Source organism: Paramisgurnus dabryanus, chromosome 12 (assembly GCF_030506205.2).
Source record: "Paramisgurnus dabryanus chromosome 12, PD_genome_1.1, whole genome shotgun sequence".
NCBI lineage: Eukaryota > Metazoa > Chordata > Actinopteri > Cypriniformes > Cobitidae > Paramisgurnus > Paramisgurnus dabryanus.
Window position 1 is genome coordinate 8,140,451 of NC_133348.1, and position 24,580 is coordinate 8,165,030.

Genomic DNA, 24,580 nt, shown 5'->3' on the forward strand with positions numbered 1-24,580 from the left:
CTATGTATATATATATAAACACTTTATTATTTTAATGACAATCACAGTTTAATGTAATGTGGCAATAAAAAGGAAGAATGTCATTGTACAGGTATCTATACATATGAAAATAAAGGCTTTAAACTTCAAATGCATTTTCATTTGCATATTCAAGAGAGAATATTTAAAATAATTTCTTTAATTCCTTAAAAAACACTCTTTCATTTTAGGGAAGAAAAGGAAACATCAAGATTTATAATCTTAAAATGTAAGTAATTTGATAAAAATAGAAAATAACAACCTACCAAGGATGATAGAAAAGAAACAGTTGTGTTACTGTATATACATATAGCCATGGTATTTGTAAACAAATAGGCAAACAATCAGCTTTACTGCAAGTTTATTAACAGCATTGTCCTTTACGAGAAGTTCTAAGCAGGAACTAAAAAGAAGTATCAACATTGTAAGATGTTATAGTAACTGTATTATTCATTCAAATAAAAGTCATACAGTACACAGCAAAATCACTGGTGTTAAAATAACACCCAGGGTGTCAAATTTAACACTGGAAAAGTGTGTATATGTGTCCACACTACACTGTGTTAATTTAGTCAAAAGTGTAGTGTTAATTTAACAACACTCATTATATGTTAATTTAACACTCAATATTGTTAAATTTTACACTTTGTTCAACACTATTCATTGTTGTTTCCACACTACACTGGTGTTGGCACAGAAATACAGTGTTAAAAATTAACACTCCTAATTTAAAGTCAACACCAGTGTAATGTGAATTCAACAATGTTAAGTGTTAAAATACTGATTAATAGCCACTTTTGTTGCTAATGGGTTGTTTCTATAAAAGACAAATGACAAGAAATATTGCAAAACCTCTTTTTATTAAAGTACATCACATTTAATATTTACATTGATACACACAACACTTTGCATTTAACACTGCTTATTTAAATACCTCAGCTACAATTAGAAACAGAATACAGTATGGAATAATGAAAGTTATCTTATACCACAGCGCAGTGACATGAAAACCACTTATTATAAGGTCTTTAATAAATCAAATGTTTAAAAACAATTAGCCACCCTACTCAAAACTTGAACATTAAAATACACTGCAATTACCTTACTGGCAGGCAGAAATGCTTATCCTTCACAATACTAAAGATTTTTCCATAACAAAACAGACATTTCAATTCAAAAGACATTTCATTTTTCTTAAATACGTTCCAACCTGGTATTTAGTTCTGTAGTTGTTTTACTCATGATGTAGCGGAAGGCTGCATCAGTGGTCTTCATCATGGAGGGAATGGCTTTTTGGTCCAGAATGATGCAAAAATTCTGGATGCAACTTCTGTTCCCAACGCAGTGCAGGCAGGGCTGTGCTGATCCATCCCCCTCAAAGCATGGATTGATGCTCATCACCTAAGTGTTTTAAAAGAGTGTATTTGATGAATGTATTTGATGTGTATTTATGAACTTGTATGCATTTATAATGGGGTGAACAATGCAAGCAAACTAACTGCTGAATAAATAACTAGAACAAAATACTAAAAAACTTACACAGCACAATCAGTAGCTTCAGTTGCACATTGACCCTCTTTCTTCTTTCTTCCTTTCACAAATGAAAGGCAAGAGGTGAATGAGCCAGGGAAGAGCTGCCACATCACTGTCCCGTCCTAGCAAAACAGAATTTAAACACCATGAGTATACAGTTAAACTTTAAAACCGTAAAAGTAGCAAACCCATGTACTGTACACTTACCATATTTAAACTCCTGTTGACCAGACAGAGGGTCATCCATATTGTTGTATGTTGGCTATTTTGCAATACATCACCTTAGCATATTTCTGCAGATTTTCAAAGACAAAAAGAGTCAAGAAAATACCAAAAAGGGTCCAGTTTTAACCATTATTTGAATCAAAATCATCTCAGTATAATAAATCATGTTAGAGACAGTGTACAGTACAAATGTACTGTGTGTACTCACATAACTAGTTGGTAAGCTCTGATCCTCCAAACTGGGTTAAGGAATAACAGTTCCAGAATTCATGGGTATGCCGTATTCAAATATAGTCTGGTAGGGTCCTATCACAAAAATGACAATAAAGACTCTGAAAACTCAACATTCTTTTTATATTAAAAACAGCACTCAAGACAATATGAATCTTCATTTATACATTTTCAAAATAGTAATCAATTTGATTGCTATTTAATATGACATCAATAGCAAAACGATGTATGAGAAGATAATATATTTTTATTAAAGTTGGCATCAGGTCATGTTAGATTCTTTCCAGATTAATAATAATAATAATAATATGTACAAAACTACATATACTAAAAAGATTGGTTAACTGTTCAGTTATGTCAAATAAAATGATTTATATGTATAAATATATAAACTTACCTTCTGTAATGAATTTATATAAGTATTAGCAGTCGTTTCTCATTGGAAGTCATCCATGTCAGGTCTTCTTTAATAAACTGCCCTAAAAACAGCATCTCTTTTGAATGATTTGAAGCACTCAGTGTGAACTTTCACCAAACTAGCATCTATAATGACAGAAAAAACAAATGTTCGCCATACACGTTTTACACTTTCGTATGTATTTGCCATTTGCATCTGTCTGACATCTAGCGCCACGAAAAGCTTACAACACACAATGCATCCAATCTGTGCATACAAATGATGATATATTGTGAGGTTTTGGTCAAATTAATTGTTGGTTTGGCGATATTTCCCCTGTTTGCATACATCTTAGAAAAACACATGACGATGCGGTTGCGGTTTTCTCCGCGTTTTTCAGTAATTTGAATAATTAACCGATATCCGTGCACTCACGTGCATGTAAACGACCTCGTTAACTCACGGTATCTAGCCTATATGATTACCTTATAATGAGCATCATATGGTGAATAAACGAGCTTTCATTTAACTTAATTTCATACCTTCAATTTGTAGTGCATGTCGCGTTTTATCATGGTTCAATTCTTTCGTTCATATCTCCTGTTAATATTATCCTTCTTGGTTTTAAACTTTTAGCTAGCAGTTTAACTTTATACTAAACTAACAAGGGAACAACGTAACACAAGGTAGCTCTGATTAAACTGAACCAAATAACGAACAAAGGGGAAATAAAATGGGAAAAATATCTTATTTAGGTTTTTTGGCATATGGCTGCGTAGAGTCAGACAGAGAAATAACAGTTTAATTTAGCCAAACCATGTGAATATTATGAGACTGATTTACCTGATCTCTTCAGTCCTCCTGTGAAAGAAAATGGCGGTAAAATCCCTGACAGGATATGTTTAGTGGAGGCGTGGCTTGATTTACACCGCTCAGAGTGAAATCTGATAACACCCTTGTTTTACACTGACACTGTCATGAATATAACACTGGCCTAGCAATGGCAGTGTTATTTTATTACCAGATAGTGTTAAAACAGCATCAACACTGTGTATTTAACACCATCCCTGAAAATTTAACACTGGTGATTTTGCTGTGTACATGTCAAAGTGATAAGATTGATGTTCTGGTTGTAGTTAACTTCACTACATTTAGGGCCAGATTAACTAAGCGCTTGCGCCAGCGTAAACCATCATTTTGGCGGTAAATAGCGATGTCGGAATTTACTAAAGACGCGCAGTGGATCATTAGCGCTGAAAAGGTGTGGTCTAGTTCTTTTTGCGACTGACCTGATTGCATATGCATTTCTAGGAGTTTCCCTTTCAGACGCAAACATTTTGGGAGGAGACTATTTAAATGATTCACGCAACGCGATTTACTAATGTTTGCGCATGTGTTATGTATGGCATTTGCGCGTCTATTTAACGCCGAAAAAAAGCATGTCTTAAATCATTTTGCGCTCGAAATAGCTGCAATTGTTGTTGCTAGGAGGAGACATCGCAGAAATCAGAGACTGCATGGTAGAAGGGAGAGGATTTCCAGGATCATTTTACCAGATAAGTTCACGCGTCTCTCTGCCTTTATTTAACGGCCTGTATATCACATGCACCTGCAGGAGCATCATCTCTGCTTATTTGCAACCATGCGCTAATTTGCGCTGCTCTTAGTAGATTGGTTGGTCATTATGGAAATCAGCTGTTGCGCCTGTGTTATTTAATTAGCGCTTTTTTAGTAAATAACCCGCAGATATCACCACTCCCATCAGCGCATTTTTGGAATTGCGCTCATGCGCTAATTTGCCCTGTTTAGTAAATCTGGCCCTTAAGGTTTAGCTGGTTGAGGTGGCTAAATATGGACCAGATTCCAGTAAGAAAATCAGGAGAGGAATCTTTGAACAAGATGTTTAATGTCAATCCAATTTATGCATCTTCATATGCCGCTAATATGACATGAAATACAATGCAGTGGTCTATAAAGATTAACTCAGATTAACATTAACATTGTAATTCTGTATGACCAGATTATGACCTACCAGCATCCAAAACTGTCAGAAGTTGAGCTACAAAACATAAGCTGTTCCTAATGAAAAATACAAATTATGGCACTGATGCTTAACTTTAACTTAAAATTGTGTTACAACTAGAAAATGTGTTTTTTGTTATATGTTATGTTGTTTTAAGCTAGTAAACAAATGTTTTTTTTAATACAATTTAATTTATATTTAGTTTGCAGTAGAAATCTTGCTCTGGAATAGATACAATGATAGACCAGTCTGACCCAAGCTTAAATTTAAAGCTACCTAACAAAACTCTGGTTAATTTTGGTGCGTTAGTTTGTAAAATGTGTAAAGGAAGGCAGTTGTGTTCCTCTCAGTAGACTTTATCCCTCTCTACAGGCTCTGGCAGTTCATTTCTATCATGCTACCATATCACACTATGCATCTGGTCGGGATGCTCTCAATGTAATAGCAGGTCCTTTAGCTTTCCTAGAAGAATAAAAAGACAAAATACAGAATAATTATGTTAACTATTCGTAAAATCACATAGCACACACAATATAAAATAAACAAGTTTGAGACATAATAAAAGAGATTATATAAAACTGATAAATGTGTAAATTAAATATGAAAAACAACTTGAATTAACACTATTGTATATAGGTATACACAGTATGTTTGCTGCCTGAAAATAAACACACACACACACACACACACACACACACACACACACACACACACACACACACACACACACACACACACACACACACACACACACAAGACGTTTGGTTAGACGTTCAATAAGCTATTATTAGCACAAAAACCTCCCATAGAAACACGCGTGTGTGTACACACACACGTTATTTTTACTTGTTTTAATGAAGAATGTGGTATTTATTATTGTTCTCCTAGAACACCATCTAGTGATATTTGTGTAACTAAGCCAGCTAACACAACGTTTCACAGTTTATTATGTATTTCGTCAAATTATTTGAGTCTATAGGCTAATAATAATGGAAAGGCTAATATGCATTTAGGATATTAAAATAAACAAGAAAAACTTACATTTGATCGATGTAAACTCACAAAAGCTCCACGGACGAATGGAATGTAAACCGAAAACACTTCTCAGACCGGTGCATCACTTTTTGTGACCCCCCTGAAACACTTCCGTTGTGTTGTGAGATTTGGAACGCGTTTCTGCTATTGTTCATGTTATGAGATTTGGAACGCGTTTCTTTTATTGTTGTGTTGTGATATTTGGAACGCATTTCTGATTTTGTTCGTGTTGTAAGAATTTGCAACGCATTTCTGTATTTGGATGTGTTGCGATATTTGCAGCATATGTGTTGTCAAACTGATGAAGATGTTTTCTCTATTTGCTGGTGTTTTATCTATTTGCATGTGTTTTCTTTCGTTGCAGTGCAGCGACCCCTGTCGGCCACCGTACGATAGTATCGTGTATCGACGATCGTCCAACATATCGCCAATGGCAGGCTTTCATGGCGATAGTCATGACGATAGTTGCCGAATGGTTGTTATTATTATCATCATCATAGTTTTGCATGCTTTTCCTCGCACGAGGGTTTGTGCTTCACTTTACGCGGAGAGCTTGTAGAGAGAGAATTCCTTCTTGCACCCAGATGGACTTAATGCGCGCGTCTCAGACTCGTTCTAGCACCTAAATCCAGCGCGTTCTCTCTGTCTCACATGCGCGCGCTCTTGCATCTGTCCGAAATCTAAACATAAACTAAAGTAGTAATCCTTATGTATTGTGCGGTTTAATGCGTTTCATGCGAGCTGAGGCAAACTATTCCTTTTGTTTAAAATATAACCCGCTGCATATTGGCGTCACTCTCACGTACGTGCAGAGAGCTGCGCTCTGTCTGAACTTGAAGTCAGATAGTAATCCTGTTTATGATATGCATTTCAATGAGTTTTAGCAATACATCCCTCGTGTTTAAAATATGATCGCGTTCCGCTGGACCAGTGTGTTTAAAAAGGCACCTCTGAGAGCACCACTGCTTGACACGTGTAGCCTTCTGCAACAGCACTAAACAAATGCATTTAATTATTTGTATGTGCGCTGCGTGTGTGTGCGCGCAGGTGCATGTTTTTACAGTCATTAAATAATCAGGATTATGATTTTTCCCATAATTGAGCAGCCCTATCTCTGACATTTCCTTGCACTAGAGAGGTTGTTAACACGCAGAGGGTTAAAACCAGCGCGTGTCCTGTTCTCGCTCTCTGGCACGCAAAGAGCGTCTGGGCTTTAATGACTCGCTCGGATTAATGGCATCAGTTTTAAGAAAGATGCATTCATGACGATGTTGCTCTTGTTCTTTTTTCCACCAATCAAGTCTTGTCATAAATGAACAAATAAATAAAAGAGTAAACTACTGCCCCGCCCCCCGATACTATCGTGTATCGCCGATCTCACAGGCTGACGATAGGACGATCTCAAAATGGGGCATATCGCCCAACACTAATGTTCATACATGTAGCTCATATAATATTTTAGCCCAGTTTGTGCTGAACACAGTGGTATGAGACACTTGCCATTATTATGTTTTAAAGCAACTGAAAAATACCAAATGTAAGAGCATGTCAGAACCTCTGACAGTGTCCCAAAATGGTCGGACCCCAGAGGGTTAATATAAAGTTTACACTGCATTGTAAACATGATGAAATTATCTTCATACATGCTAATTTCATAATGCAAACGTATTAACACAAGCTTTTTATTCTGCTATAATATTTAACACTATAAACAATAATGTCATTTTATATACAAACTATATTTCTATCTTGACATGCACATTAGGTTCATGTTGGTCCAATTTGATTCCCTCTCTTGCGCACAGTTGCCGTCTGTCTCACTCTCAGCCTCCTTCCTATTACGAGGTGTTACTGTAAAAAATTCGCCACACATGGCATTTTAAAAACCGGATGGTTTATTTATAGTTCGAATAGGGATATGTCACGTCATGTTCAAATGCATATTCGAATATCGAATAAAAAGTGACAGCCCTATTCGTAACGCCCAATAAACGGCTAGCCATGCTAGGAATGATCTACCGGTTGCATCAACTGCATACTCTCTAGCAGTCTTTAAGAATCAACTAAAAACCAATATCTTCCGCCAACACCTAACTTGCTAATATCTCTTCTTTTTTATATCCTTATCTTTACATTCTTTGTCTAAAAATAAATAAATACTAACTAACCCTTGACTATGTAAACTGTGTTAGACTAGATAAGACTTCCAGTGCACTTATGTATTGCTGTTCTTGTGTTGCTCTAATTGCGTCTATTGTTACCTCATTTGTACGTTGCTTTGGACAAAACGACTGCTAAATGATTAAATGTAAATGTAAATGCTATATAAATGTTTGATTTATAAGCTTGTTTCCTCATGGGGAGCTCAAAGTGTCCAAATATTTCTTCTGCATAATGAAGAAAATAATGGAAAAAAAACACTTCACGTCTTTACTGTATGAATACAATGCATTTGTATGAGGAATAACAGTTCCTTAGTCAAGAACAGAGAGTAATTTTATTCAGAGATTAATTAGGTTACTGTAGCTTTAAGACGTGAGAGAGAGAGTATATATATATACACAACATAATAAAAAACTTCTCACAGTTAACAGTTCATAGTGTCACAGGGCTTAAAATTAACATCAACCAACACCAACATGTCAATTGCCTGTAAAAACAACTGTCCTCCACAGTTGTAATGTCAAATTCATACTTTTTTAATAGAGTCTACTGTGTTAGAATTTTTTTATTTATTCCCTGAAGAAAATAAAAAAAATCCTTATGGATGTCTTTTAGTGCATAAATGGATACCTGTTATTTTTAAATGATATTGAAAAACAAATTATATATAAACTGTGACTTGGATATGCCTAGTAGATATTCTGAATGACCACTACACTTTAAAAATTACATCATTAATTAGCTGTGACATTACAATACTTAAAATCAGTCATCAAGTTTTTTTTACAAAGATCTAATTTTTTTGGTAATTTTGATGTAATTTAAAGGTCCCATATCGTCAAATCTGAAATTGTATGGCTTTTTTCATGATAACTGAGGTCTAGGGGCTATGTAAGTACCATATACGTTTCAAAACAGTCATTTAAGAGTTAAATGCACACAGCCTGCTTGAAGTAGCTGTGAGTTAAAACAGTTTGTTTGTACTTCCGTAAAGTTGCTACATCACAGTCGCCGCCTTCAGTCTCCACCCAGAGCAGTCTCCACCGTCAACCGCCCCACACCCTTTTTGCCAAACAAACCCTTAAGGAATATCACACCATGTGAGAAAATGCTGTTCAATTGATGGATGTCAGGAAACTAAATCATTGCAAAGGCTTCTGAAAAACATTAATTTACGAGAACAATGGCTAATGTTCATTTATTCAGAAATTCTTCAACAATTAGTTCGACTTTAGCCGTATGTTCTAAACATTTCACAAGTAACATACCATTGATGTCAGGACATTAAAAGACGAGTTTAAAAACATTTGCCACAGTTTGTGTTGTTTAAACTCTGCTGTTTATTATAAAAACTGATCTAATATGTACGATGTTTCCATTGAGATCAGCACAGGCCTTGAGGTTTCGGGACTCAAATTTTTACTGTATGTTTTCAATAACATCAAATATTTTATCAAACATAAACTGTAGCATGTGAAACTACATTAAGGGAATGATAAACTTTATTATAAAGAATTATATAACTACCAGCTTCACAACATTTATTCAGTCACTGGTTATTATTTATCTTGAAACTGTATTCATTCAAATGTCAGAGTATGTGAATGATTGAATCCACAGATATAAGTGGATATGAGAGTCTTAAAGGCCTTCTGAAAGTGAGGATAAAAAAATCCATAGATCAAAGGATTACAAGCGGAGTTAAAATATGCAAACCAACATAAAGCCTCAAAAACATCAGCTGGGGTCACAAAACTTAAGAAAGGATCAACAGCAGCAGCAATAACATAAGGCATCCAGCAGATAAAGAAAACGCCCATAACAAGAGCCAGAGTTTTAGCTGCTTTTCTTTCTCTGTGTGCAGAGCTTTGACTGTTAACACCTGTGGTGGTCACAGACACTTTCTCTGACAAAACCTTTGCGTGTTTTTTCACAACATTGAATATGATGATATACAGAGAGCTCATTATAGTTCCTGGAATAATAAATAACAAGATTACACCAGTAAGTGCCCATTCTTTGTTAAAAAACAAAACACAGCCACCAAAACAAGACATCTGTAATATAAGAGCTTCAAGACCAACAGCATTTACCCCTGAAAACACAACAGAAAAGCTGTACACAAATGTAAAGATCCATGTAAGAGTGATTGATACAGTCACAGTGTTGTTTGTGATCCTCATTTTGTACCTCAGAGGGTCACAGATGGCCCAGTATCTATCAATAGATATTAAACTAAGATGTATTAAAGAAGAAAAACAGAGGGTTGTGTCAAAGCTAGAATGAACTTTACAAATAACATCTCCCAAAAACCAGCATCCCTCGACAGATCGCACCATACTGTAGGGCATCACCAGTGAACCCAGCAGACAGTCACACACAGCCAATGACTGAATGATCAGATGAGTTGGAGACTGAAGCTGTTTGAAGTGAGAGATGGAGATGATGATCAGCAGATTCCCAAAAACTGTCATGAGGATCATGAGTGAAATGAAAGCGTACATTGCCACTTTAACAACAGTGAGACGATGAGCTCTAGGACAAGAGTCTGGATGTAAAGGATAACACAGAAGAATATCTTCAGTCTCATTGAAAGACATCGCGTCTGAGTGGACTTCCTTAGTAATTGAAAATGAACAGACAATTATAACCCAAAGTTTAAACAAAATCATTCTAGATTTTACAACATGGTTAAGGCAAATATCTAAAAAAAAACCGTGAACATAAATACAGTACATGTCTCTACAATCTAACTTCCTAAATGAACGTGATATAGCTCAGATGTGTTCATATATACAGTTCAGGTCAGGTCTCAACCCCCCAAGCTGTATACGTAACTAACTGTTACACAAACATTGTGACTCATGAGATTACAATAAAAAACTGAACTGTGTTTTCTGAATTTAAGGTCAATGGGGGTATAATGGAGGGGTTATAGATATGTAGTGGCGATCTACATATTAGGAAGTACATGGACAAATGTGTAGGGCATAAGGGTGTGCAGGCAAAACATTTTAGATAATATCTGTGATTTTGCTGATAACAATTACTAGGGATGCCACATTCTTAATATAATATTGAATCATTCGTTACACCCATCACTGTCCAATGCACGCATGTAAATTGCGTTTTTTTTGTTTTGTTTTATGGGTCCAACTCCATCCGTTTTATTATTCCCTGCGCATTTGTTTGTGTCTGCATATCCACACGCCTCCCCGCTACAGGCACTTTAAGCTTTGTTTATACTCACACTATTCTTTGAAACGACAAGGGGTGATTTGAGCAATCAAGTCCAAAACCAACACAAACAAAAATAGAAAATAAAAGTCGTTCGCTGGAACAACCCTAGTACTTGTAACATCAGAGCTTGATATATAAATGTCTTTACTAAATATTAAAATATTGGTCACCTTTTAAATAATAAATGTATAGTTCATCTATTAATAATTATACATAAATAAATATATTTTAAACCAACGCAGTATGTTAGAAACTATATAGTGCGATGCAAATGCTAATTTGTATCCGATGCACAGTTTTTAAACATATACTTATACACTTATCATTACAATGTGAACAACCCTTTAATGTTAATTATGTAGGTTAATATCTTAACGATGTACACAAACTGCTAAAGATATAGGCGCAGTTTTTCTGTAGGGGGTTTAAGTGTAGTCCAAGACTAAAATGCGTGTTTGAGTTGTTTTAACTGAAAGCATATTAAAATATATCAGTGCCATTGTTTTATTTATTCATTTAGCTGACGCTTTTATCCAAAGCAACTTACAATTGCTATATTTGTGGCATACGGCCCACAAAGGTGTCCAATCCGCCCCGCGTGATGATTTATACAGTTTTATTAAATATGAAATACATATTTTAAAAACCCTTTCAGGCGGGCGTCTAGTTCGTTTTTAATATGAGAGACTTGCGGAAAGGAGCAAAACGCGGAACATAGACTAGATTAAACACGGTGCCCAAAAATCTTGCTGTTTTATTGTTACTGCTCCGCTAAAGATCCACTGATTCCGGTAATCCACTTCGTGTTTTCCCGCCCGCTCCGCAGCAACTCTTTTTCCACTCTCTGCCTGGGAGGCGAAGACGACAGTTTCCGAAGTTCGTTGCATTAACAGGTAGATTCATTACATTAAATCAGTTGTTAAACAACAGAAATAGTAATGTGGAAGTGTGTTTATGTATTTCTTCCGGTAATGATTTGCTGTCGGTGTTCTAAAAAGTGCCAACAACTTAGCAAGCAAACAACAACAAAATATCCACGTTCTTAGAATTAACGTTACAATGCTTGTCCAATCGATTTAATCTTCCCGATCAGATCTAAGTTAATATAAACACTAAACTTGCTGTGTTGGCACACTTTGTAGACAAAAACACCAATGCCTTGATAAAATAAAGACAGAGAACGGAAAGAGAGGCTGCTAAAGGCAGATCAACATTGCAAACATGGATTCAAAGCTCCATCAAGCCAGCAGGTAAATCATATTGAATATTTAGCAGATTGTCACACTTTAATTCTTGTTATTATATTTCCCATTATAATCACATGCTAGTAATATAACACATCATATTTATAATACTTTATTAAAACCATAATAATAGTACCACCCCCCTTAGTGCCCTTTTTGGTTTGGGCCACTGCCCCATCTAGCATTTTCATTTTCTAAATGACTGTTCTCATTACAAATATATTCCAAAGAAAAGTGAATGGTTTATAAATAATTTTGGCATTAAGGAATAATGCAAAAAAAGTTAAATTAAGGCTTTTCAATCTAAGCCCGGTGGTTTTTGTACAGATGTGAATTGGTGTGTATAATATGAACAGTATGTGTCACAGTAGGATACGTCTATCGTGACATTCAGTGTTTTGTTTGTCTGTGTGACTAAAGCATGAGTGTGTGCGTGTCTGAGCACTATTATCTGAGTGAGTGCAGGTGTGCTTGATTGTTTCACTCCAGCTGGCGGTAGTTACCAAGCCTGCATATATACTCACTCATTCTCTCCTCTCACTGCCAGATGATTGCGCTACGTGCCAGTTTGAGTCTCTCAGTCTTCGTGTGCTCCTGTTGTCTCGTCTTCGCGTGGATATCTGCCTGTTTGTGTATCCGGTTTTTCTCCGTCACTCTGAATTCACCAACGAGCACCAGGATCTGCCACGGTAGCCTTTGTCTGTCATTGGACTTTCCATCATATCATCTGTTTCATTGTTCTAATAAACTGTTAAACTTTATCCTGCATTTGCCTCCTATTTTACACATCTTGTCGTCACAGAATCATCTGGCCATACTATGGAAGCAGCAGGAAAAGGATCCCCGGCTCGGTTCGAGGAGTTCATCACAGCAGCTATACATCGTTTCACCACTCAAGACAACAGGATTGATGAACTGAGCTGGGCGATGAAGGACATGACAGACAAAGTGTCCGAGCTCACCCAAGCGATTCAACAGCTACCGCTACCCACTGCGCCACCCGCACCGTCTGTTCCTCCTACCCCACCAGCGAGCGTCTCCTTTCCGGAACCGAAGCTGTCTACGCCTGAGAAATACGCAGGTGATCCTGAGTTCTGTAGACCATTTCTATCACAATGTTCTCTTCACTTCTTTCTCCAGCCCCAGACCTACACGACCGAAGAGAGCAAATGGGGTTTGTGTTATCGCTACTGACAGGGAAGGCGGCGCTTTGGGGAACAGGGGTGTGGGAAAATCGTGACCCGTGTACTCAATCTTTTGAGACCCTCTCTGCCATGATGAAGAAAGTGTTTGATCGTTCCGCGGTGGGAAGAGATGCAGCGAGGAAGTTGGCTGATCTGCGACAGGGTAATCACTCTGTTTCGGATTATGCTATTGAATTTCGTACGCTGGCCGCGGATACTCATTGGAACGAAGAGGCGCAGTGGGATATATTCCTGCATGGGTTAACCGGCCGCATGCAACGGGAGTTACAGCATTGCGAGGTCCAATCTTCTCTCAATGGTTTGATGGATGCAGCCATTCGAGCAGACATTCGTTTGAGAACGATTCCGGCTTACGATGATGAGGTTATACCCAACATTCATCAAGAAAGGTCTTCGACTTCGAGAGAGACAGCGGCCGGTTCCTCCCTTTCCGATCCGGAACCCATGCAGGTGGGTAGAGCTCGGCTTTCCCGGGAAGAGAGGATTCGCCGCAGATCGCTGGGTCTTTGCCTCTATTGCGGCGAGGCCGGGCACTTACTCCATCGGTGCCCGGTAAAAGGCAACGCTCGGGAGTAAATCTGGGGCTACTTTCGGGCGGAATCTCTTCGACTAAGACCTCATTAACATCTACCCTTCTCCTGGCGAAGCTGCGGTGGCTAAATACACATCTCACCTGTGATGCACTGCCGTATTCGGGAGCCGAGGGGAATTTAAGCGACCATCAGTTTGCACGTAAGCTCAAAGTTCCATTGACTTTTCTTTCCAAACCCATTTCACCTTTCGCTCTCAATGGAAGTAAATTATCAGTCATTACTCATATCACGGACCCTATCACCATCTGTGTTTCTGGCAATCACTCTGAGACTCTGCAGTTTTACGTCACGGTTTTCCCTCTGGCTCCCGTTGTACTCGGACATCCCTGGCTGCTGAAACACAACCCGTCTGTCAACTGGAAACTGGGTACTATCACTGGTTGGAGTGAAGATTGTCATAAGTCTTGTCTTGTCTCTGCATGTATACCTGTCTCTGCGTCTTTGTTTCAGGAGGAGACGATGGACTTAACTAACGTGCCCGCTGAGTACCACGACCTGAAGGGAGTGTTCAGTAAGTCCAAGGCTGCTTCTCTGCCTCCATACCGTCCCTATGACTGTGCCATAGATTTATTGCCAGGTACGTCTCCGCCTAAAGGCAAACTTTACTCTCTTTCTGTTCCTGAGATGGAGGCCATGGAGAAGTATATTTCTGATTCTCTAGCAACGGGGTTCATTCGCCCTTCCTCTTCTCCAGCGGGGGCGGGGTTCTTTTTTGTTGGTAAGAAGGATTGATCCTTGCGTCCTTGCATTGATTACTGGGGGTTGAATAACATTACGGTAAAGAATACTTATTCTTCGCTGCTAATGTCTTCAGCCTTCGAGAGGTTGCAAGGAGCCTCCGTCTTCACAAAATTGGATTTACGTAATGCTTATAATTTGGTCCGCATAAGGAAGGGGGATGAATGGAAAACTGCCTTTAACACCCCTAGAGGCCATTTTGAGTACTGCGTGATGCCTTTCGGATTATCTAACTCGCTCGCGGTTTTCCAAGCACTCGTTAATGACGTGTTGCGAGACATGGTCGATCATTTTCTGTATGTCTACTTGGATGACATACTGATTTTTTCTGCATCTCTCCAGGAACATGTGCAACACGTACGACGAGTGCTTCTCAGATTGCTAGAGAATGGGTTTTTTGTCAAGGCGGAGAAATGCGATTTTCATGCACAGTCTGTTTCCTTTTAAGGGCACATCATTTCGACTGAGGGGGTCCGTATGGATCCGGAAAAGGTTAAGGCTGTGGTTGATTGACCATCTTCAGAGTTTCGCAAGGCCCTGCAGAGATTTCTGGGGTTCGCCAATTTTTACCGCGTTTTATTCGCAATTTCAGACAACTAGCCGCACCTCTGACCGCCTTGACCTCCCCTAGTACGGCGTTCAGGTGGTCGGATGCAGCTCAGACTGCATTCTCCAAACTGAAAGGCTGCTTCGTTTCAGCCCCGATTCTCGTCGCCCCTGATCGTAAACACCAGCTCATCGATTATCGCCTGCTGAACGTAATTATGACATTGGTAATTGGGAGTTGTTGGCAGTTAAACTAGCACTGGAAGAATTGCGTCATTGGCTAGAGGGGTCGGCTGTGCCCTTCATAGTTTACACTGATCACAAGAACTTAGAATACATTAAATCTGCCAAACGTTTGAACTCTAGGAAGGCTCGGTGGGCTTTATTATTCGGTCGTTTCGATTTCACTTTGTCCTACCGTCCGGGTTCAAAGAACACCAAACCTGATGCTTTATCCCGTATTTTTGAGCGTTCCGATCGTGTTGCCACTCCCGAGCCTATTTTACCGGAGACTCTATTCATCTCCACGCTCTCATGGGAGATCGAACCAAATTTTTGGTTAAGCAACAATTTTGGTGGCCAGGAATGGCTGGCAACACACACGATTTTGTGTTGGCTTGTTCGGTTTGTGCTGTGGGTAAGTCATCTAATCGTCCTCCCGATGGGTTACTCAGACCGCTGCCGGTCCCTTCGAGACCCTGATCCCATGTTTCGCTCCATTTTATAACCGCCCTCCAACCCTCCCAGGGCAATACGGTGATTTTAACCGTAGTGGACCGATTCTCGAAGGCGGCACATTTTATTTCCTTGCCCAAATTGCCTTCAGCCAAGGAGACAGCGGTCGCTATCGTTGATCACGTATTCCGGTTACATGGCCTCCCGATAGACGTGGTCTCCGATAGGGTCCCCAATTCATATCCAAATTTTGGCAAGAGTTCTGCAGGTTGCTAGGGGCTACGGTTAGTCTGTCTTCGGGGTTTCATCCTCAAACCAATTGCCAAACCGAGCGAGCCAATCAGGACGTGGAAAGAGTGTTGCGATGTTTGGCTTCCAAAAATCCTTCCTCCTGGAGCCAACAACTCTCTATGGTGGAGTACACACACAATTCATTACCAGTGTCAGCCACGGGCCTATCTCTGTTTAAGTGTAGCTTAGGGTACCAACCACCTTTATTTCCCAGCCTGGAGTCTGAGGTCGCGGTTCCCTCCGCACACGCTTTTGTCCAGAGGTGTCGTCGCACTTGGAGTAGAGCACGCGAGGCTATACTCCAAGCGAGACAGCGCACCAAGGCTAAGGCTGACCGCCACCGGTCAAAGCCTCCCGTTTACGTCGTGGGTCAAAAAGTGTGGCTTTCTACTCAGAATATTCCGATGCGTTCCGTCTCGAATAAGTTGACTCCCAAATTGATTGGCCCTTTCTCTGTTGCTAAAATCATTAACCCAGTAACAGTCCGCCTTAACCTACCCCCTGTGTACAGACGTATTCATCCGGTTTTTCACATTTCCAAAATTTAACCCGTATTTAGATCTCCTCTTAATACGCCTGTCCCGGTTCCCCCCCCCCGCCTCGTCTCGTAGATGGGGAACCAACCTATTCGATCAATCGTATTCTGGACTCTAGACGGAGGGGACGCGGATTTCAGTACTTGGTGGATTGGGAAGGTTACGGTCCTGAGGAGAGAAGTTGGGTTCCTGCCCAGGACATATTGGATCACTCCCTTATTGATGAATTGGTTACACTTTATTTTGATAGTCCACTTTAGACATTCTACTAACTATAAATAACTTTGCAACTACATGTCAACTAACTTTCAATAATTTGCAACTACATGTCAACTAACTGTCATTAGTGCATTAGTAGACTGTAAGGGTTGGGGTTAGGGAAGAGGTTTGGGTTAGTGGAATAAGTTGACATGCACCTGCAAAGATACTTATAGTCAGTTGAATGTCTGTTCAGATATCATCACAATAAAGTGTTAGTAGATATTAAGCAGACCATTTACTAATACTGTATAGATTGGTAGTTGATAAGTAGTTGCAAAGTTACTTATAATTAGTAAAATGTCTAAAGTGGACTATCGAAATAAAGTGTTACCGATGAATTCCATCAACAGGTCAAGGAACCCGAGAACGTCAGGTGACGTCCTTGGGGGAGGGAGTACTGTCACAGTAGGATAAGTCTATCGTGACTTTCTGTGTTTTGTTTGTCTGTGTGACTGAAGCATGAGTGTGTGCGTGTCTGAGCACTACTATCTGAGTGAGTGCAGGTGTGCTTGATTGTTTCACTCCAGCTGGCGGTAGTTACCCAGCCTGCATATATACTCACTCATTCTCTCCTCTCACTGCCAGATGATTGTGCTACGTGCCAGTTTGAGTGTCTCAGTCTTCGTGTGTTCCTGTTGTCTCGGCTTCGTGTGGATATCTGCCTGTTTGTGTATCCGGTTTCTCTTCGTCACTCTGAATTCACCAACGAGCCCCGAACATGGGTTGTCATGCCTAGGAGGCTTTTGTTGTGGACAGACCAAATTTTTGCAGTGGTCGCGATGTAGTCTAGCATCTCAAAATTTTTCTTTGGCTCACTTTCCATTTTTGAATATTCTTTATCCAAGTTGTTGGAAAAAGTTTTTCGTCCCATTTGCTGTGCACCGCCTGATCATGTTATCATGCCAAAAAAGATGCCTGAAAGCCAGTGTCTCCACAGTAGAGACAGGCTGCATATTTTCAACAACATAATGTGCAATAGCTTTGTTGATCTGTCACTGGCTAACAGTCCGATTAAAATCTATTCATTGTTGTTTGGCTGATGGGGCTTGATTCAATTTGAGTGTGTCCACCGACACCGGGTTAACTTTTAGCTTCGTCGAGGCATGTAGTTTCTGAAGGTGCTTTGACAGATTGGAGTTGCTGTTTATCGCAGTAGATAGGATCTTCGAACCAGAAAGACACACCTTACATTTGACTAAAAGGTCTTTGTCTTTCTGTTCAACCAAAGTGAAATAATGAGCATATTTCCACTTTGAGAAACTCGTCTTGCTCTCGCCATGATGACTGCCACACATACTTAAATAAACGAAAACACACCCACAGTGCATTGTCTTTCTGTTTACAGTGGTTGGCATCCACTAATCTTACAATGTGTTGCTGGTGTAAACAGGTTAGGCTGTAGGCCACACTTCAGCCAAAATGAATTAATTTTAAAAAGTAACGGAACAATGCACTATATGGTAACGGTAATGGAGTTAATTTATTTAAAAAGTAATGTGTTAGAGGATAAGTTATTGTCAAAAGTAACTGTGTTAATAGCAACGCATTTTTGCCCAACACTGATAACAATGTCAGGGTCCTGTCTGGACCCTTTCTTGTCATAGTTTCTTGCTCCTTGGGTTCTGGCAGTACCATGTTTTATGTTAAAGCACGTGGCTTTGTTTATCAGGCCATGTGCTTTGCTTGTCTTGTCTATAGCCCCACCCCCTCATCTCCTTGTTAATCACCTTATTATTGTTTGATTAATGTCACCTGTTCCCCTCTTCATTTGCTCCCCTATTTAATGCCCTTGTGTTTGCTGTCCTGTGCTCTTTCGTTTTGTATCTTTCATGTGAGTAGTCCTTTACTCAAACCTAGAAGTCAAGTCAAGTCAAGTCAAGTCGTAAAATGTACTGCCTAGTTTGTTTATTGTCTTGTTTGCCAAGTTTATGTTGTTTTGCCCCCTTGTAGGTTTTGTTTTCCTTTTGTTAAAGACTGACTGAGCTCGACCACAGTATGTTATCCTATCCATGACGTAATAAAAAAGTTTGCTCACAGATCATAATGGCACAGGGTTTAAAATTAACAACCGCAAACACCAACAATGCCAACGTGTCAAATGCCTGTAAAAACAACTGTGGAGGGTTTTGTCAAATTAGCAGAGGTGGAAAGAGTACTGAAAATTTGTACTCAAGTACAAGTACAAGTAGTTGCTAAAAAAATACTCAATTACAAGTAAAAGTACTGATGTTAAAAATGTACTTAAGTAAAAGTACAAAGTACCCCTCTTAAAAACTACTCAAGTACAAATTACTTTTTAGCCGGTGATATTTATTGAATAAACATTAAATCCATTGAATGAAATCAGAGATATGAATGGATTAAAAACAGGCAATTTGTGTTTTATACGAATAAACACATAGTACAGGAATTTTGTCTGTTTAAAGAATGTTAAATGATTTTAACAGCAGCTATATTATTTCATATTGTTTCTTCATATAATTTTTATCAAGTTATAAAAATGGTCTAATGTTATTATTATTAATGAATTATGATACAACATAAATAAGCTTGTTGGGTTATTTTATTTAAAAACAGATTTTTTTTACATTAACTCATTCCCCGCCAGCCATTTTTCGAAAAGTTGCCCGCCAGCATTTTTTATGATTTTCATAAAAGTTTTACAAAATGCCTTCCAGGAAATTTTTCAAATGAAAGAACAGACCCTCTACTTACAAACAATAAAAAAAGTGAAAAACCGTTCCATCATATTTTTTCCCTGCTTATAAACTCTTAAATATTGGTGTTTTTCTTTACAAATACACATTTTTTTTAGCAAAAAGCTGAAACAATTGCATTTTTGTGAAGGAATTTAGTTAGAGATCAGATTCAGAACGAATATCAAACATAAAATTAGTAAATAACGTTTTGGCTTCAGTTTATCCATAAATTGGTTAAGTCCGCTATCTAGTGGACAATCGCGGTATTGCACATTAACATAAATTCTTCAGAAACACGTTTTATGCAAATGTTTTTTTTTCTTAATTGACAAGATAACTCGTCAATGGCGGGGAAAAGAGTTAAAAATATTATTGGACAAGAAAGCTTTCCAAAAGTACACTACTAATATTTCAAAAGTTATCAGCATTTAGCACTGACATATGTGTAATTTAGACAGGCTGTCAGTGCAGTTACACTGCTACGCCAGTGGGACGCGGCAACAGACGAATTTGATAAAAGAGTCCTTATTAGACTGTTTATTATTATAAGCTTAAAACACTGATTCAATATGAATAATACAATGTTGACAATTACATGAAATTTAACTTTGAGCGCCATTTTACAATGTTAAATCTTTTTTTACGGTCTACGTGCTCGTCACCTAGGAAACTGAAGCTCATGTTTTAGGTATGTGACAAAAAATATAAATACATATATAATTATAACCATATGATAGATAATAAAAATAACTTTAACATGGTTTTTAAATTATTAAAATCGGATAATTATTAAGAAAGTTATGGAATTTTTTAACTCGAAAATTAGGGGGCATTTTTGTACCCAATTAAAACTATAAAACTATGAAAAACTTCCGCTTGACCAAACACTTTAAAATATCATAACTTTCTCATTTCTTGGTCTATTTGCATAATTCAAACACCACATTGTATGTAATTAAAAGCCCATGATTAAGATGACATATTTTTAAAAGATATATATATATATATATATATATATGTTATTATTTTTTATTAACCACTAATTATTGAAACCGAGAGCATCAATCCACGCATATCTTTCCATATGAAATCAAAGCCCTCTCAAATAAAAGCTGTATTTTTATATATTAAAGAAACATTTCATTGTTTATTTAATATTTCTTAATTGACTAATAATTCTGGCGAGCAATTTAAATGGTCAGATATTATGAATACATTAATTGATGATTATGTTATTTATCATTAATAATAATTCAATAAATGCATGCATGTTGCATGCATGTATTTATTTATATGTTTGACAAAATTATGCCAATAATGTAATCTAGAGATTCTAATCCTTCTTTCTGTATGATTACTTTAAAAAAATAATGCACGGATTGATGAAAACGGAGAAGTTTTGGAAGCCAATATGATTGAATGGGCGATTCTGCTTTTGACAACAGCGTCACTTGCGGATCTTAAAAAAGCACATGCGAATGTTACAATCAATCCCAAACTTCACCTAATTCAAGTTAAATGTATATTCTATCAAAAGTATTTGGTTTGAAACAAAAAAAATACTCGCCTTCATAGAGGATTTCAATGCCAAACACGAGAGAAATTTTGCTTCGCTTATAACTTTCTTCTTACGACAGCAATCTTGGAAATTCGAACGTGAGAATCAACGTGAGAAAGTAATTTATGTCACTAGTATATGGGCTTTAGAGGTATTCACAAAGCAAAGATATGACAGATTTCCTAAGTCAACAACGCGTCTGGCGCTGAATACCTGCTGGGAACACAGCCGTGGGAACAAAGCGCTCGTGCGTATTACGTCATTTTGTCACATACCTACATGTTTCAAGTGATGTTTTCAGGCAAATTATCGTGAGGTCTACCCAACATTAAAAACGAAAACGATCAAATAAATATGGTTATAAGTCTTCTTACCATAATGTGCTTTTTGAGATTAGAGGCTGAAGTATTGTAAGCCGAAATCACTGCAGATGGCAAACAAAGTTTGCATTACATTTACACGCTGTCTCCTTTCCTTCCTCTGTTTGAACAACTCCCAGGTGCAGCCATGGGCACTCATCATCCGGTATTTCTTCTGAATTTTTAATTAATTCAGCGTCCATAACGCCACAGTTCTTTGACATTAAAACACTAAATACAACGTCACAGTGATGGACGCGCGAGGATCGATTAAATAGCTCTCCAGAGACCGGGCTCTTTTTCCGGTTCAAATACAAGGGTTTTTATTGGCCCGCCCACGATCAATTATTTCTATTGGATATCCAAATGCTGTCAAAGATTTGAATATTAATTTGATTCAAATTCTACAAGTACTTAGTAACGAATGTGATTTTCAAAGTAGCGAAGTACATTACTTACCTTAATTTGTACTTAAGTACAAGAGAAATTACAGACTTAAAAATGTACTCATAAAAGTACAAGTACACGAAAAAACTACTTAATTACAGTAACGTGAGTAGTTGTAATTCGTTACTTCCACCTCTGCAAATTAGAACTTTTTTAAAGGAACAGTATGTAAGAAATTTATATCAATTAATCATTAAATGGCCCTGACATGTTTAGTGACATATCAGGGCCATTTTATGATTAATTGATATACATTTCTTACATACTGTTCCATTAAGGTTGTAGGGCTGTTCCGAATACCATTTTTTGAGCTTCGAAGCTCTAGTAGAAATCAAATCGAATATTCGAAGCTTCGGAAGGAGGGGCTGAACATATTTTTCTCTTTAATAAAGGCAGGAATTTCTGTGTGTGTGTGTGTGTGTGTGTGTGTGTGTGTGTGTGTGTGTGTGTGTCTGTCTGTCTACAGTTTTATTATGTGGCGGATGTGTTGCTGCGGACCCAAGGGAGTGTAGTGCCTTTTTTTCGTGCAATATGGACATGTGACATGTTTAGAATTAATCAACTTTAAAAATACTACAGAACAGCGCAAGCCGGAAGTGGAGTGCCTGTAACGCGTCCTGCGAGAACAGCATTAGTGAAACAAAACACAAGAGCAATACCTTTAATAAGGTAGCCTAACATTTTTCTAACAAACAAACATTCCCGTATTAGAAATTAGCAGCACAGTAATTACTGACATCGTAAAGGGTAGGCTATTTAAATAAAACAACGAAAATAAATGAACGAACTTCAACAAACTGTAATAAAACGGTAGCATACTTTCAAAATCAAGTTTATTTATAACACTTACACCATCCAATATGTTTTTCATCAGTAGAACAATAAAGAAGATATTTTGCAGAAACCCCAGTTCTCCGTCATGCAAGTCAACCGATCCGCACACTTTAAGAGCTAAAGCATATATATCCAATGCAAAAGTAATCCCCCATAACTCTGTGTGACATATTGACGTCTTGTAAAGCAAATCAATCAGTTTTTGCAAGAAACTGAACGTTATTTACAACACTATTAGCGTGAATGCCAAAGCAGGAAGCGCGCTTTCCGTTTGAGGCGATCTCCCACTGGTGGCGTTTGGTGGCTGTTGGCTATGGATGTTGGTTTCTCTGCCCTACCTATAGAGCGGGAGCATGAAGCGCACTTCCTGACTGGCAAAAGCTCTGCATTAACGCTATAAAATATTTATATATATATTTGAATCTCAAAACTGAAAATCGAATGTCATCCCACGGAACGAATATTCGAATATTCTGGTCCAGCCCGATAAGGTTGTAGCTTTTTACATTATTTACGGAAGAATTGTTTTTTACAGTTTGACTTATAACTGTAGGAGTCAGATTGGCTGGTAAGTAAAAGTTCATTTTAAACCCTGGTTACAATATCTGTGATCAACAACAGTATGTAAGTAGGAGGTGTACTGGTTCTGTTTCAGGATTAGAGAATTAGGACAGAGTGAGGGACTCTGGTAAAGCAGCTTGAGGCAGCTATGGACATTAAGGGTGCAGCACACACATTTCCATTATCCGATTTCTTCAAAAGGTTGACACACCAGGACATGCTAAATGCATTCTTTGTTTAAAAACCATCAACTATATAGTACTAAGGTAGTGTGACCATACGTGCCATTCTTGCGTCCAGGATTTCGGTGCGTCTTCCGGAAGTCGTATTTGTTGACCGCATACGCCATTCAGTTAAAAACATAAGATATACAATCATAGTTTCATTCTTACCTTAAAATGTAACGGTTGCTTTTCTGTAATAATAATAATAATCCTCTATGACTTATGCGGTCGACAAATACGACTTCCGGAAGACGAACACAAAATCCTGGACGGGATGCGTCCGGGAAGAATGGCACGTATGGTCACCCTAACTAAGAGCTCACATGCCATTTTGGCTCAATGTCAGATTGCCACAAGCAGATTCTGCAACATTGTAATTGGTTGATTTGTCTCAGTTTGTGCATTTGTTTTTATTATTTTAATGCAATTTAATAAAATGTTGGACATATTCTATACTTTCTTGGCTTTTACATCGTGCCCGAATTCATTCCCCATTATGAGGGCAATATCCTGTAGCACAGTTGGTTTCGAGAGGGTGTGTGCGTTTGTCACAAATTAACATTTTTCAGCCCTGATGAGTTGGCATCCTTGCACTATTAGAAAGAAGAAAATATCTTAAAAAGCTTTCTTCCAGTAAGTTGCCTTCACTACAGTTTTTACAGTATTTCAGAAACATATATTATTTGAATCATGACTTTATTCATGTATGATTAAACAGTTGTCATTTCCTCTGAATACTTTTGTATCATCATCTTGGGTTTAAATGTCTCATATCACAAAACATACAGACTATTGAGGTCATGGTGTTAAAAGACAAGTTAAAAACATCTGCCCTATACATCAGATGTAAAACTGTTGGGCACATTTTGTTTGTTGTGTTGTTTAATCTCTGCTGTTTATTATAATTACCTAATATGTATGATGTTCCCATTGAGATCATTACA

At 38.0% G+C, this 24,580-nt stretch overlaps 1 protein-coding gene and 1 long non-coding RNA gene across 2 annotated transcripts; both read right to left on the bottom strand.

The window, feature by feature from the left end:
• Positions 1–504: 504 nt before the first annotated feature.
• Positions 505–3,499, bottom strand: LOC135738347 (uncharacterized). Its single transcript, XR_010528689.2, has 5 exons — positions 2,405–3,499; positions 1,985–2,082; positions 1,759–1,844; positions 1,558–1,673; positions 505–1,419 (listed from the first exon to the last, which is right to left on the bottom strand). It is a non-coding gene; the product is annotated as an uncharacterized lncRNA (long non-coding RNA).
• A 5,706-nt stretch (positions 3,500–9,205) lies between these two features.
• On the bottom strand, positions 9,206–10,225 carry LOC135737945 (trace amine-associated receptor 4-like). The gene has a single exon (XM_065255795.1). It carries the CDS (start codon positions 10,223–10,225, stop codon positions 9,206–9,208), a length of 1,020 nt encoding a protein of 339 aa, XP_065111867.1.
• Between the last annotated feature and the right edge of the window lie 14,355 nt (positions 10,226–24,580).

Coding starts and splice junctions, on each gene's coding strand:
- LOC135737945 (XM_065255795.1), bottom strand. CDS start 10,225: ATGTCTTTCAATGAGACTGAAGATATTCTTCTGTGTTATCCTTTACAT.